This window comes from Pseudorca crassidens, chromosome 2 (genome assembly GCF_039906515.1).
Source record: "Pseudorca crassidens isolate mPseCra1 chromosome 2, mPseCra1.hap1, whole genome shotgun sequence".
Taxonomy (NCBI): domain Eukaryota; kingdom Metazoa; phylum Chordata; class Mammalia; order Artiodactyla; family Delphinidae; genus Pseudorca; species Pseudorca crassidens.
This window is the reverse complement of record NC_090297.1, coordinates 55,693,695-55,710,910: the sequence shown is the minus strand read 5'-3', so window position 1 is coordinate 55,710,910 and position 17,216 is coordinate 55,693,695. Positions and strand designations below refer to the sequence as shown.

The 17,216-nt window shown below is 38.2% G+C and overlaps 1 protein-coding gene across 4 annotated transcripts in view; it reads right to left on the bottom strand.

Moving 5' to 3' along the window:
- The window catches only part of AK4 (adenylate kinase 4), a 77,709-nt gene that overhangs the window by 29,775 nt on the left and 30,718 nt on the right, over window positions 1-17,216 (bottom strand). For 3 of the 4 annotated variants that reach the window (XM_067726440.1, XM_067726441.1, XM_067726443.1), the window contains one exon: window positions 12,627-12,746. The exons of the other annotated variant lie outside the window; for it this stretch is intronic. In XM_067726440.1, the coding sequence (XP_067582541.1) occupies window positions 12,627-12,746 (120 nt within the window). The remainder of the gene's footprint in view (window positions 1-12,626; window positions 12,747-17,216) is intronic. 4 annotated transcript variants of the gene reach the window in all.

Genomic DNA, 17,216 nt, shown 5'->3' with positions numbered 1-17,216 from the left:
GCAGTGCTCACCTCTGCCGTGGGGGTGAAAAAGCAGCCCCAGGCCTCGCACCAACAGCGTGGCTGTGTGGCAGGAACGCTTTGTTCAGGGAGGCCGAAGTGTGAATTTCAGGGCATTTTCCCATGTCACGAAATACTATTTTTTCCCAACCATTTAAAAGCACAGGGGACTTCCCTGGTGGTCCAGTGGGTGAGACTCCATGCTCCCAATGCAGGGGGCCCGGGTTTGATCCCTGGTCGGGGAACTATGTCCCACATGCCGCAACTAAGAAGTCCGAATGCCACAACTAAAAGATCCTACGTGCTGCAGCGAAGATCCCACGTGCCGCAACTAAGACCCGGTGCAGCCAAAATAAATAAATATTTAAAAATTAAAAAAATAAAATAAGAGAATGTGTATGTATGTATGTGTGTATATATATATGTATATGTATGTATAACTGAATCACTTTGCTGTACAGCAGAAATTAACACATTGTAAATCAACTATACTTCAATACAATAAATTTTTTTAAAAAGTAGGGCAGCTTTACTCATATATAAATCATATGTCATACAAGCCACTCATTTAAAGTGTACTATTCAATGGTTTCTGGGATATTCAGGGACATAACTAAGATTAATTAAAATAAAATTAAGAGAAGTGGTAGTGGGAAAAAAAACGAGTGCACAGAATTCATTAAAATTTCTTAAATGTAAGACCAAAAAAATGGGAAACTAAAGTTACAGAGAAATTTATAATAAATTTTAACAATAAAAGCTAAAAAAATTGGAAGGAAGGGGAGAGGAGATGGGAGGAAGTATATTCTCTAAATTTGAAATGTGAGACTAAAAAAAAACAAATTTGTCATCTCCTAATGTCTTTCACATTTTTTAAAATAAATTTATTTTTGGCTTCGTTGGGTCTTTGTTGCTGCACGTGGGCGGTGAGCGGGGGCTACTCTTTGCTGCGGGTGCACGGACTTCCCATTGCAGTGGCTTCTTCTGTTGCAGAGCACGGGCTCTAGGCATGCGGGCTTTAGTAGTTGTGGCTTGCAGGCTCAGTAGTTGTGGCTTGCGTGCTCTAGAGCGTAGGCTCAGTAGTTGTGGCGCACAGGCTTGGTTGCTCCGCGGCATGTGGGATCTTCCCAGACCAGGGCTCGAACCCGTGTCCCCTGCATTGGTAGGCGGATTCTTAACCACTGTGCCACCAGGTAAGTCCCATCTTTCATCTTCTTAAGGGGCTCCCATAGGAATTAACATCCCTGGTGATGAAGAAAGTTTTATCTGAAACTCAGTGATAATTCCTTAGGGTTCACTTTAGCTTTTGCTATATTAAATGAGTAAAATTAATTGCCTTTTTTAAAGAATGTAAAGGATGATATCATTCTTACAGATTTTTATCTGCATATGTGCATGGAGAGGTATCTACAATGATTGTTTGCAATTATTAACCCTGGTTATTTCTGGCTAGTAGGATTTTAGGCAATTTGTTGCCTTTCTTTGCATTTTTCCATATGGCCTGAGTGTTTTATAGTGATCATGTATAATTTCTATAAAAACAGTATAAAAAAGGTGAAGTTAAATCATCTGTGGGAGTTCCCTGGCAGTCCAGTGGTTAGGACTTGGCACTTTCACTGCCGAGGGCCTGGGTTCAATCCCTGGTTGGGGAACTAAGATCCCGCAAGCCGCACAGGGTGGCCCCAAAATAAAATAAATTGTCGGCATTTTTCCACATCACCTTCTACTTTTAACCCTAATCGACTTGTTCTTCTTTCCAAAATCAGAGTTTTCGTATTAGTAATAGGAAAATCAAGAGAGTTTTATTTTACATTTACTAGGTAAGGTTTAATGGAAGATGACTGATTTTATTTACTTAGGCTTTACGTAAGCCAAGTGTACTTAGTGAGGGGTAAAAATGATGATCCTTATTTATTAGAATGACAATATTTTTGTTAAGTTTCTCAACAGTTTATTATTGAAATGTTAAGTTCTAACATCTATATCAGTGTCTATGTATATATTTACATTAATAATAATTATCAATTAAATTTTCTTTACACTGAAAATAAGAACACACATCTAACACCTGACCACCTACTGTGTTCCAGAACTCCACTACAAGTTTTACATTTGTTAGCCAATCCTTGCAAACCTATGACATACATACTCCTATTTTACAGATGAGAAAAAAAGAAACCAGGAAAGGTAAATTTGCTTGCTCAAGACTACAAGCTAATAAGGCCTGACTCCTAAGTCCATGCTTTTTCCACCACATAACTGTTTTCTTAGTATGGAACTTTGTGCATAGTAAGTGTACAATAATTGTTTTACTATTAAACCAGCAAAGTATACCTCATAAGCTTTGGATGTAGTTTTGCAATGAACTGTCTTAGTTCATCCAAGTCCCAAGATACCTGCTTCCTAAATTAGGGAAGGAGCCTCTCCTAACATCTAAAATTAGTTTCATCCTGTGCCTTACTTTACAGACTTCTAAGTAAGCAGCATTAGCAAATGAGCTAAGTGCATCTGAAAGTGTACGACACGACAGGCCCAACTACAGGGAAACCATGCTTTAATACCTAAAGTATGTCTGAATTTAAAATTTTTTTAAAATTTAGTTAACTTTTAAATGTTAGTTGAAAGGAAAGTTAAAATATAAATTATTCACTCTTTCAAACTCAGTTTTAAATTTTATTTTTAACTTCCTTCCACCTCATTTATAATATTAACTTTGACACTTAACTCCCTGTTTTTGAATTTCAAGAAGTGTTTAACTTTTGGCCCCATCCACTTTTCCAGCCTCATCTGCTCATACTTTCAGCTCTAGGATTATCCAACTACTTGTGGTTTCCAGAACACACCTTGTTGTTTCATGCCTCTATACCTTTTTTTTTTAATTAATTTTTATTGGAGTATAGTTGATTTACAATGTGTTAGTTTCTGCTGTACAGCAAAGTGAATCAGTTATACATAGACATATATCCACTCTTTTTTAGATTCTTTTCTCATGCCTCTGTACCTTTCGTACATGATGTTCCCTCCATCTAGAATGTGCTTTATTCCCCTTTCCCAAATTTTGCTCTTGGTGTCACCTTCTCCCAGGAACCTTCCTAATAGCTGCCTCCCTCGCCCCCAAGAGAGGGCCAGTCACTTTCTCCTCTGTGCTACCTCTCCCCTCTCACCCCCTTCACTGGTGCTCCCAAGATCCTACACTATGATTGTTTAATGCAGCGTTTGCTCCTCCTGGGCTATGAGGTCGGGAAGTGTGCTACTCCCTCTTCCGATGGATCGATGGGATACACAAATCATGTATACTCAATTTGTTTTTTGAGCTCTGAACCAAGTTTTTCTAGGATGTGTTCAAATACCTGTATACATATGGTTCCCATATGGCCCTTAGTGCTCGCATGTTAAAATCTAGTCATTCCCTGAAAACACAAACCGAATTAAACAAAGTCAGGATTGTCTACTATATTAAGATTGTTCCTGATCCTGGGGTAGCAGTCAGATCAATCAGAAGAAACCCACCAGAAATGGACACAGGGACAGGGTCTCAGGAGAGAATCCAACAAAATTAAGAAGAAGAGATCCAGAGTTTTACCATGTTTTTCAGTCACATACTCTGAGCTCATTCAGACACCAAGGACACTGAACAAAGGAAGAGTCATGGAATAAAAACCAAGTTCTCTGAACTTATGGTTACTGGGGGGAAGGGTTCTGGAGGTGGGGGTATTTAGGGAGTTTGGGATTGACATGTACACACTGCTATATTTTATTTTATTTTATTTTTTACATCTTTATTGGAATATAATTGCTTTACAATGGTGTGTTAGTTTCTCCTTTTAACAAAGTGAATCAGTTATACATATACATATGTTCCCATACCTCTTTCCTCTTGCGTCTCCCTCCCTACCACCCTCCCTATCCCACCCCTCCAGGCTGTCACAAAGCACCGAGCTGATCTCCCTGTGCTATGTGGCTGCTTCCCACTAGCTATCTACCTTACATTTGGTAGTGTATATATGTCCATGCCTCTCTCTCGCTTTGTCACAGCTTACCCTTCCCCCTCCCCATATCCTCAAGTCCATTCTCTAGTAGGTCTGTGTCTTTATTCCTGTCTTACCCCTAGGTTCTTCATGACATTTTTTTTCTTAAATTCCATATATATGTGTTAGCATACAGTATTTGTCTTTCTCTTTCTGACTTACTTCACTCTGTAGGACAGACTCTAGGTCTATCCACCTCATTACAAATAGCTCAATTTCGTTTCTTTCTATGAGTAATATTCCATTGTATATATGTGCCACATCTTCTTTATCCATTCATCTGATGATGGACACTTAGGTTGCTTCCATCTCCTGGCTATTGTAAATAGAGCTGCAGTGAACATTTTGGTACATGGCTCTTTCTGAATTATGCTTTTCTCAGGGTATATGCCCAGTAGTGGGATTGCTGGGTCATATGGTAGTTCTATTTGTAGTTTTTTAAGGAACCTCCATACTGTTCTCCATAGTGGCTGTACCAATTCACATTCCCACCAGCAGTGCAAGAGGGATCCCTTTTCTCCACACCCTCTCCAGCATTTATTGTTTCTAGATTTTTTGATGATGGCCATTCTGACTGGTAGGAGATGATATCTCATTGTAGTTTTGATTTGCATTTCTCTAATGATTAATGATGTTGAGCATTCTTTCATGTGTTTGTTGGCAGTCTGTATATCTTCTTTGGAGAAATGTCTATTTAGGTCTTCTGCCCATTTTTGGATTGGGTTGTTTGTTTTTTTGTTATTGAACTGCATGAGCTGCTTATAAATTTTGGAGGTTAATCCTTTGTCAGTTGCTTCATTTGCAAATATTTTCTCCCATTCTGGGGTTGTCTTTTCGTCTTGTTTATGGTTTCCTTTGCTGTGCAAAAGCTTTGAAGTTTCATTAGGTCCCATTTGTGTATTTTTGTTTTTATTTCTATTTCTCTAGGAGGTGGGTCAAAAAAGATCTTGCTGTGATTTATGTCATAGAGTGTTCTGCCTAAGTTTTCCTCTAAGAGTTTGATAGTTTCTGGCCTTATATTTAGGTCTTTAATCCATTTTGAGCTTATTTTTGTCTATGGTGTTAGAGAGTGTTCTAATGTCATACTTTTACATGTACCTGTCCAATTTTCCCAGCACCATTTATTGAAGAGGCTGTCCTTTCTCCACTGTACATTCTTGCCTCCTTTATCAAAGATAAGGTGATCATATGTCCGTGGGTTTATCTCTGGGCTTTCTATCCTGTTCCATTGATCTATCTTTCTGTTTTTGTGCCAGTACCATACTGTCTTGATTACTGTAGCTTTGTAGTATTGTCTGAAGTTAGGGAGCCTGATTCTTCCAGCTCCGTTTTTCGTTCTCAAGATTGCTTTGGCTATTCGGGGTCTTTTGTGTTTCCATACAAATTGTGAAATTTTTTGTTCTAGTTCTGTGAAAAATGCCAGTGGTAGTTTGATAAGGATTGCATTGAATCTGTAGATTGCTTTGGGTAGTAGAGTCATTTTCACAATGTTGATTCTTCCAATCCAAGAACATGGTATATCTCTCCATCTATTTGTATCAGCTTTAATTTCTTTCATCAGTGTCTTATCGTTTTCTGCATACAGGTCTTTTGTCTCCTTAGGTAGGTTTGTTCCTAGATATTTTATTCTTTGTGTTGCAATGGTAAATGGGAGTGTTTTCTTGATTTCACTTTCAGATTTTTCATCATTAGTGTATAGGAATGCCAGAGATTTCTGTGCATTAATTTTGTATCCTGCTACTTTACCAAATTCATTGATTAGCTCTAGTAGTTTTCTGGTAGCATCTTTAGGATTCTCTATGTATAGTATCATGTCATCTGCAAACAGTGACAGCTTTACTTCTTCTTTTCCAATATGGATTCCTTTTATTTCCTTTTCTTCTCTGATTGCTGTGGCTACACACTGCTATATTTTAAATGGATAACCAACAAGAACCTACTGTACAGCACAAGGAACTCTGCTCAATATCATGTAATAACCTAAATGGGAAAAGAATTTGAAAAAGAATAGATACATCTATATGTATAACTGAATCACTCTGCTGTACACCTGAAACTAACATATTGTTAATCAACTATACTCCAATATACAATAAAAAGTCTAAAAAAAAAAGTTCTTATACTGTGATTTAAACCAAAGATGACCCTCACAAAGACTTAACATTCTGTTAAATTCTGTTAAATTTCTCAGCAGTTTATTATTGAAATGCTAAGTTCTAATATCTGTATTGGTGTCTGTACATATACATATCTTTTTCATTTTCATATTCATTCCTATACATATGAGCGCATCAAGAAGGATGAGCCTGGTGAGGCACCAAAGATTACAATTGTTCAGTCCATGCTTAGCAGGCATGAACACTGCCACTGTACCCAATAAATTTCCATCAAGTCTATGACGCTCCATTCTTTAGCAGTCACTCCAATTGCTTCAAACCTTCTGTCCAAGGTATGACAGTATACATATTGCCTTAACGGTGATCGAAGATACAAATGTTATCTGACAATATTTTTCAGGACTAAACATCTGAAGGTACTCTTACTGTATAACAGAGAACTAAATTAAATATGCTGTGATAAACCATAATGGAAAAGAATATAAAAAAAAGAATGTCTATATGTGTATAACTGAGTCACGTTACTGTACAGCTGAGATTGTAAATCAACTATACTTCAATAAAAAAAAACACATCTGAAGGTAAATGAGTAAAATAATCTATCACCCTCTTAAATGCACACATGCACACGCACGCGCGCACACACACACACACACACGAGAAGAAAGCCTGATTCTTTTTTTCCAAAGAGAATATCTTCAGTGACCTTCCAAACAAACCTATTATACATTTTATTTTTGAAACATACCCTACATTCACAAGGGCAACAGAAAAAAATTGCCCTTGGCATTTCTTAAAAGATGTGATTCAGAAGACACGGGATTGTCAGCTTTTTTTTCTGTAGGCATATGTTGCCCAGTGGGATGTAAAACCATTCAGAGGTCTGATTCAGAAAGAAAAATATGAAGGGGATAAGGTCAGAGCAGTTATGTACAGTTCAGTATGGTAAAACACATTTGCAAAATCAGGACAAGATACTGTAGCTCCACCATCTGTAGTCTGGTTTCCCAGCATCCACCTTTTACTTGGATACCAAGGGCTCTGAATGAGCATGTATCCCGGAATATCTTAGGTCTGAGATCATTCACCTCTCAGGGAAAACAAACACATACAAACACGGCACACCCTGAAGTGGCTCTGACTTGTGCTAAAAATAAATAAATAAATCCCAGAATTACCCACAGAAGGCACCAGCTAGTGCTCAGAATGAATCAAATGGAATATACAACCATGGACTGAATGATGACTCTCCTTGTAAAGTTATCTTTATCTCCAATGAAAAGGCTTAAATTATATTCCACTTATAATTCCAAAATTTAAGATTGCTTTCTGTCAAACCAAACTTTGACAACAAATTTAAATATTTAGATGACACCTAAAGTCACCTGGCAGACAATTCTGTTACATCTTGAGATAAATTGGGACTGAGCCTGAGAACTTGCAGGTTACTGTTTAAATGCACAGGTTTCGGCAACCAAGTTTAGAAACAAAAGAAAAATCTACTACCTAATACACCTCCCTACGGGCCCCATCTCACTGCCAGCTGCTTTTTAAAAAGTGAAGAATTTGTATTTGAGCTGGTTATTTATAAGAGCTGGTTATTGTTCCCTAGTTACTTCACCTTAAGATCACCTAGTAAGCAGTAAACACCCTCTTTAAAAAACAAAAAAAACCCAAAACCATCATAGCAAAATTAGAAGGCTTGTGCATGACATTCCTCTGGTTGAATATTTGTCTTAAAAATTAAAATTATTTTCAGAAAACCGCTGTCACACATTAAACGTCTAAAGAAATTAAAGAAAGAAAAAAAGAGGGGAAAAACCACACTTATATACACATATTAACACATAAAAGAGTGTTTCTTATCCAACTAAAAAGCACACTGTGAAGGCAAGGCGGTGCTGAACTGTTTTTAGCAAGGACATAGCTGACCAAACCACAGAGCACTCACCAAGCACATCCACTGCCACCCCTGGCGTCCCCTTGGTTTGCATCCATGCTACGTGTTTCCACCCACCATTTGCAGGATGCCTGTTTACAGCCATATGGACCAAGACGATGAGTCATCTATCATCCAGAATTCTTTTCTTGACCTTTCCACATGCAATCACCTTTAGCACGCTCCATAGGCACATCCTCCGCAGAACACGTGCCCTGGAACATAAGGAGTTTCAAACTGAACACAGAACTTAGCATTCTTGATGGTCCTCACTTTGCCAAATGGATTTATTCCAGAGCTTTAAAGAAAAATCACAACCGAAACCATGACCAGATGTGTTTAGAAAGATACAAACTAAATCAGTTAGGAGACTGACGTCCTTTACTAAAAACAGGCCTATGAGGTAAAAGAACTTCAGTTACTCACCGAGAGGAAGTCATAGCAAAACAAAGCAGTGAAAAGATACATAAAACATTTCACAACTGAAGCTGACTTTTCCAACTTCACGTGGCTGAATATTTTTTAAACTATTTTTGAACTTAACACTTCATGTAGTAACCTAAAAACAAAAATTCATGACCTGGACCTTATGTACAACAAATCACAAAATCTCATATAGCACTTACTATATGGCAAATATAAGCACTTTCCGGACATTCACTTACTTCATCCTTTTTGTAATCTCTGTTTTCCATGAGGAAAACAACGCAGAGACCTATGGGTAACTTGCCCAAGGGGACTGACAATGGCAGAGCTGGGATTCAAAGGGGGTAGTCTGGTTCTAACTGGGATCAGTGGTTATTATACTAACCACCTTCCCAAAGGAGTTTAACATAGATGATCCTTTTTTAAAACAGTTAAGTTTACTTAAAACTACACAAGTTTATTTTATAAGGTGAGAAGCCTTACAATTAAAGAATTTAAACTAGAGAAATTACTGTTAGGTGGTGGCAGAGCTAAAGTTTATCAGTCCCGGCAAACACCCACATAAGAAGAAGTAGTGGGAGCCTAACTTTTTTGAGTTAAATATTCAGTCTGGAGAAATTACCATAGCTGGAGAAGTGTAGGGAAAGTGATGACAGCCAAGAAACTCCAAAAGCTGGGAAGGCGATCAAAGAAAACCCCAGGGCTACAGTGCCTAACATCAGTCACACTCCTGTCAATTCTTCCTCCTCAATGCAGTCTTTCAGGAATGGTGCCTCCTCGCCATCTCACTGCTGGTGCTTAAATTCAGGCCTTCAGCATCTCTTGGCCCAATTGTGCCAACAATCTCTTACTCAGCTTCTAGTCACCACCTCCTCCCCTACCCCAGCATCTAATAGCTCTGCTGCTAACAGAATAGTCTTTCTGAAACACAAATACATCCGATTATGTTATTCCCCTTTTTAACTCTTCGGTGGTCCCTATAGCCAAAAATTTCCAGTTCCACCATCTCTGCATAGAATCAAAGTCCATCACCCCAGGATTTCCCCTGTCTCTCTGTTTGCAGGCCCAGGAAAACACTAGGCTAAGTCATTCCTCTCTTACCCAGTTCACATTGCGCCTCTGCTGAAAAAATCCTTCTTCTCAACCCCCATTAGTCAACCTGCAGGACATGTCTCTAGTCATCTCTTTTTCCATAAAGTTGTTCCACTCCTGCCTCCCACCAATAGAACCGACAACTTTCTCCTTTGTGTCTTCAGTGTACCACATGTATATGATTTTATTATACTGTCAATTTTTTACACACCTGACTCCCCTACTGTAATATAAGTCCCGTAAGAATACAGAAAGTGTCTTGTCATTTTATCAGCAGCACCTGATAGTGCCTAACACACAGTAGGAGCTTTATTCATTACTGCCTGATAAACACATGCCTTCCACGGGCCATTATAGCCTTTCTCTTGACAAAAGTTTTCAGTTCAGTCTCAGTCCCATGAGAACATAGGTCCTGATTTTTTTTAATGGAAGGCATTCTAGAAAGATATGATCTACTCTATAGTCAACTTTTCAGAACACCTCCAAAGTGAAGAATAAATGTTGAATAGTATAGTTCACAAAGAATGGACCATAGAACAAATCCCAGAGGTTATAGGTAGGGTAGGAGATTCTATGGTCATATACATTCAGAACGCCTTGTGACATTTCCTTCTATGAAGAGTTAAATCACATTATCATATTAAAGGTTCATTAAAGTCCTAAGAAATTGGTTAACTTTGGACTTACTAACTTTGGATAGGCAAGTGAACCTTCCTTTGCTTCTGTTTTCTCATCAATAAATGGAAATAACAGTCTCTACCTTGATATTGTAGGAATTGAATGAGATAATAAATATCAAATGTTCAGAACAATACCTGGCATACAGTAAGTGCTCAGTAAATTCAAGCAACATTTAACATTTAAATTGACATTTTCTTTTTCTTTTTTTTTTTTTTGGCGGTACGCGGGCCTCTCACTCTTGTGGCCTCTCCCGTTGCAGAGCACAGGCTCCGGACGCGCAGGCTCAGCAGCCATGGCTCACGGGCCCAGCCGCCCCGCGGCATGTGGGATCTTCCCGGACCGGGGCACGAACCCGAACCCGTGTCCCCTGCATCGGCAGGCAGACTCTCAACCACTGCGCCACCAGGGAAGCCCTAAATTGACATTTTCTAAACACATTTAACTACAAAGTCTGTTTTTTGTCTAGTCATTACTAACACTGCACACTATACACTTTGAGAAACACCAATATAGAATAAATACTCTACCACAAGTTGGTCATTATGGAGATTTACGGCTCCAGACGTTAGGAGAAATATAGGCAATCTGATAGTTAAAATGTAGGACAATTCACTCTGGCTTCTCTGTGGCTGGCAAACATCAAAGTTTCAGCTGTCGCAACTTGCTGAGATAGGAAAAAGTGCATTGTGTGAACTGAAGGAAAACGACTCTGCAATGGAAAGAAGTTTCTTATATATAAATCTCACTACCCTTTCTGTACCTAGAAAGCAGTATATTCATCAAGTTCTTATTTTCATTGCCAAGGAATCCTGCTATTAAAGAGTAAGACAAATAATCCATCCAGTCCATTTTTTCCCTTTAATAAATGAAAAGATTTATACCGGTAACACTTAAAAGTAGATGATTCTTAATTCCAGCTTCCTCGAGTACAAAACTGTGCAGTATTGTGTGTGTGAGCATCTGTATGCATCTTCCTGGGTTAAGTACCATAGGAGTGACTGAGTTTTTTTTAACCATTTTTATAAAATTGAAGTATAGTTAATTTACAATGTTGTGTTAGTTTCAAGTATACAGCAAAGTGATTCAGTTATATGTATAATTGAATATATATACTTTTTCATATTCTTTTCCATTATAGGTTAATACAAGATATTGAATATAGTTCTCTGTGCTATACAGTAGGTCCACGTTGTTTACGTATTTTACATATAGTAGTGTGTATATGTTAATCCCAAACTCCTAATTTATCTCCTCCCCACTGCTATCCCCTTTGGTAACCATAAGTTTGTTTTCTGTGTCTGTGGGTCTATTTCTGTTTTGTAAGTAAGTTGATTTTGTATCATCTTTTTAGTCCTACATATAAGTGGTATCACATGATATTTGTCTTGAGTTTTTTTTTAAAAATCAGGCCTATGTATCATTTAAATATTAAAAATCAAACAATAGGAATGGGTATATACAGTGAAAGGTAAATCTCTCTCCCAACCCTAATCTTTACCCAGAGCCAACCACTAGTATCAGTTTTTTATAACCTTCCAAAGACAGCTTATGTATGTGTTTGTAAGTATATATAGTAATATTATACTGTCACTCCATTTTTATGGAGATAATAGTATATGATATTAACTACACTGCAACTAGCTTTTTTCACTCAGCAGTTTACCTTAGAGCTCTATCCATATCAACACAGAGGTACAGATTATTTGGTTAATGGACATACCAGAATTTAAGGCAACCCTATGATAGATAGATAGGTTGTTACCAGTGTCTTGCTATTTACAAATAACACTGAAAACAAGCATCCTTTAACATACATCTTTAGGCAAGAAATCAAGCAGGGAATTGCTGAATCAAAAAATATAAAGACTGCTAAACTGCCCTCCAAAGGTTGCCCACTTTATCCTCTCAAGAATACTTGCTTCCTATACTCTTATGGTTTTCAGATTTTCTATCTTTTTTAATCTGACAGGTAAAAAATGATAACTAATGCTTTTAATTTATGTGGCCTATTTTGAATGAAAGAACCTCTGATTTAAGATGAGTCATACTTATGACAACTTAGTCATGGAAACAAAGGCACGATCAAAACTGGAACAATAACAGGAATTCAGTGAAGGTCTGCTTCAAGCTGACGGCTCTAGGGATGGTGGTCTGCAGACAGAGGAATTAAAAGGTTTCACCACGTGAGGTTTCTATCACGTTGCCAAACTGGAGTATGTCTAAATAGATGACTGAACGTTTAGGGGAAAAGGGCATTTTGCAACCTGTAAGAAATACGGGAGTGTGCAAGGAGACAATGACCCACTATTGGCAGAGGTCCAGCGGACCCACACGTTCAACTCACCATCCAGTAGCCAGTGCTGGCCGCGCCTGTTCTCCAGCTCTGACAGCATGAGGCGTGTGATCACGTGATCTGGAACCAAAAGACTTTTCTCTATGTACTGCTTTGCCATATCACCAACTTCTATTAAAGACAGGAAAAAGACACTCTCAAAAAAGAAGCTTCAAAAAAAAAAAAAACTTACAAACTCTTTTCTGACAGTTTTGCCTTCTTTCTCATTCCTCCCTGATGGCACGGGGAAGCTGAGAGGCACAACCACTCCTTAGAGACCAAAGGAAAAATTTTCCACTGCTCTTCTAGAAAGAATGCTGGATGACACAAACATCAACCGGTTTATTTCTTTTCATGAGCCTCAGGATAAGCAGATGGCACCTTGCTGACGCAGTTGTAGAAGCAACGCAGTGTTATTAGTGGAATGCCAAGTTCATAAAAAGATGTGAATTTTAAAATTTTTTTCAAAGAAAAAAGTGCTCATATCATAATTTAAAATAACAATTTCTTATATGTGGAAATTGTAAGTTGGGTTCAGGAGAACAAATTAGCAGTTTAAATCTGCTAAATTTCTAGGAACTGAATTTCTTTTTTTAACCAAGATGAAGTCCTCTGCTCTCCAGGGATCTGATAATGAACCATTAAGAAACACATTCTTGACAGGCCAATTAAGTTCTTATAAAAACATATAGCAGAATTATATTACTAGGTAAAAAAGCTCAAGAATCATTTAGCCTCCACCTTCACCTAGAATTTAAGGCAGAGCCCTTCCTTCCCCAGACTGAGCCTATACTCCCAACTCTGACTTCAACACTGAAACGTGGGCAGTGAAGAGTTCCCATCACTGGACAAGGATCTCAAAATTAGGCCCAATGATGTGGATTCGGTAACGTGCAAGAAACAGAACATATATGTGGCTAAACATGAATGTGAACAAAACACATTCATTCAACAAGGATTTGTTGACTGCATACGATTTAACAGGTAATATTCGACAAATGTAACAGTGACTAAAAGTTGCAGTTACTGATCTCTAAGCAGTATTACTTTCCTTAAGCGCAACAGTAACAATCTTAACCGAGAGTACATATTATCCCAGGCACTTATACGTGTTATTTCATTGATTCCTAAGATCCTCAACTTTAGACAAGAGGTAATACCCATATTTTTTAATGACAGCTTTACTGAGATATAATTCACACACCACAACATTCACCATCTTAAAGTGTACAATTCAGTGGTTTTTTAATGCTTCCTCAGCGTTGTGTAACCATCACCACTACCGAATTTCAGAACATTTATATGACCCCAGAAAGAAACCTTGTACCTATTAGCAGTCATTCCCCATTTCCTCCTCCCTCTAGGCCCTGGCTTCTACTAATCCACTTTTTGTCTATAGATTTGCCTACTCTGCACATTTCACATAAATGGAAGCACACTATGTGTTTTTTTGTGTCTGGTTCCTTTACTTAGCATAATGTTTTCAAGATGCATCCATGTTGTACCACCTACAGTACTTCATTCATTTTCATGGCTTAATATTATGATTCCATTGTATGGACATATCATATTTCTTTTCACTCTTTGGATATGCTGAATAATGCTGCAGTGTACAAGTTTTTGTGTGAATGCATGCTTTCAGTTCTCTTCAGTAATACCTGTAAGGTATATATGTTTTATATCTGAAAAATCACTGTCAGACAGAACGCTCAGAGTAACTGACAAGCTTGGTGTTTGCTCTGCAATGGTCAGGCCAGCCCCAGAGCCCTGTTCTTAGTCTCATCCACCAAACTTTAAGGTACATATAAACAACAAATACACATCTTCCAAGGTGAGAGACCAAGACGTGAACTGCCTCCAAATATCCCATGAGGAAACAGTAATGAGTAGGAATTGTCTTGTTTGGAAAAGAGAAGAACCAGAGAAGGCCATGACAACAACTTACCCATAACCTGATACTTGGCCCATGGAAAAGGCATTAATTTATTTAATCCTCAGGGCTTAGAATTAGGACTAGTAGTAGGAATTATAAATGGACAGGAAAAGTTGTCTAAGGAAATGTTTGAATGGAGACTGCCCAGGAAGGGATATTATAGAGAGATTTTGAAAACTGGATTGGGGATTGGGCTTAATTCATGTTTTAGGTCCCTTCAGATGGAGGATTTATGGTATTAGGATATATCTGAATTCAGTAATTTAATGGAGAACAGTATCAAAAATGATACGTCTAAGGCCTCTGATTATCTCCTGACTCTCCTACATGGCTTCCACTGACACCTCTGACACGTATCCTGTACAAACTCAACATTCCCCTCCCACTCTGCTCTTAACCTAGTGTTTCCTGCCTCCTCAGTAATGGAGTCCTCCATTATCCGCAGTTTTCTTGGATTCAGTTACCCAAGGTCAACCACGGTCTGAAAATATTAAATGGAAAATTCCAGAAATAAGCAACTCGTAAGTTTTAAATCGGGTGCCGTTCTGAGCAGCATGATGAAATCTCTTGCCGTCCTACTCCATACAGCCTGGGATGTGAATCATCCCTTGGTCCAGAGTATCCCACCTGTTAGTCACTTAGTAGCTGTCCTGGTTATCAGATCAACTGTCTCAGTACCTTCAAGTGACCATATTTTACATAATAATGACACAAAGTGCAAGAAGAGTGATGTTGGCCATTTGGGTGTGCTAAAGAGAAGCTGTAAAGTGCTTCGTTTAAGTGAAAAGGTAAAAGTTCGACTTAAGGAGGAACGAAAAACATTGTATGCTGAGGCTGCTAAGGTATATGGTAAATAAGAACAAATCTATCCGTGAAATTGCGAAGAAGGAAAAAGAAATTCATGCCAGTTTTGCTGCTGAACCTCAAACTGCGGAAGTTATGAACACAGTGCATGATAAGGGCTTAGTTAAGATGAAAAATGCATTAAATTTGTACAATAAGATACTCTGAGACCACATTCACGTAACTTTTAGTACAGTATATTGTTATAATTGTTCTATTTTATTTTTTAATTATTTATTTTTTTAACATCTTTATTGGGGTATAATTGCTTTACAATGGTGGGTTAGTTTCTGCTTTATAACAAAGTGAATCAGTTATACATATACATATGTTCCCATATCTTTTCCCTCTTGCGTCTCCCTCCCTCCTACCCTCCCTATCCCACCCCCACAGGTGGTCACAAAGCACCGAGCTGATCTCCCTGTGCTATGCGGCTGCTTCCCACTAGCTATCTACCTTACGTTTGGTAGTGTATATATGTCCATGCCTCTCTCTCGCTTTGTCACAGCTCACCCTTCCCCCTCCCCATATCCTCAAGTCCATTCTCTAGTAGGTCTGTGTCTTTATTCCTGTCTTACCCCTAGGTTCTTCATGACATTTTTTTTTCTTAAATTCCATATATATGTCTTAGCATACGGTATTTGTCTTTCTCTTTCTGACTTACTTCACTCTGTATGACAGACTCTAGGTCTATCCACCTCATTACAAATAGCTCAATTTCATTTCTTTCTATGGCTGAGTAATATTCCATTGTATATATGTGCCACATCTTCTTTATCCATTCATCCGATGATGGGCACTTAGGTTGTTTCCATCTCTGGGCTATTGTAAATAGAGCTGCAATGAACATTTTGGTAATTTGTTCTATTTTATTAATTATTGTTGTTAATCTCTTACTTTACCTAATTTATAAATTACTTTACCATAAAATTACTTTATCGAAATTACTTTATCCTAGGTATGTATGTATAGAGAAAAAACATACTATATATATATATACATATATATATGTATATATATAGGGTTCAGTACTCTCTGTAGTTTCAGGCATCAACTGGGGGCCTTGGAACCTATTCCCCATGAATAAGGGGATGTCACCTAAGGTTAAGCACAGTTGTCTTGATTTTCTTGATTTTCCCCATTCTTTTATATCTAACTGAACATGAAGATTTTGAAATTCTACTTCCACAGTGTCTCTCATATCCAAGACAACTGATCAAAACATAATAGTGCAACAGTAACAATTGGTCAACAAATTTGAGCAAGCTGTGGGGATGCTGCAGAACAGGCTATGTCGTTGTGAGGAGAGAGAAGGGCAGCGATGGCCCTGGACCACCCTGGTAGTTAACAGGAGCGCATGGCTTCTCAGAAAGCTGAGCCAAAGGAAGGCAGCAGCTAGATACACTCCAAAACCTAATTTAGAAATCTTTATAGAGTGAAGAGGAGACAATTGGTCAGAGAACCAACAGACTGATAAACCATCTCATAGCTAAGATCAAAGTGGGTCCTTTACCCATACCAATCATTGACCATCTACAAAATCAAAAGATTGCTTCTGGGGTGTTCCACGTATCAGTCAACCAAAAGAATAAATAATTAGACTACCTAAACAGCCAATTCTCAATTCTTAGCTTACCTGGCTTGTCAGTAGCATGCGAGATGGCTCCTTTGCAATAAGTACAGCAGCTAGAGTGATCCTTTTAAAATGCAAGCCCATCATAACCCTCCAATGACTTCCCATCTCATTGAAAGTATAAGCCAAGTCCTCACCTTGGTCTCCAAGGCCCTGTGTGATTAGGCCCTAGTTCTCTGACCCCATCTCCTAC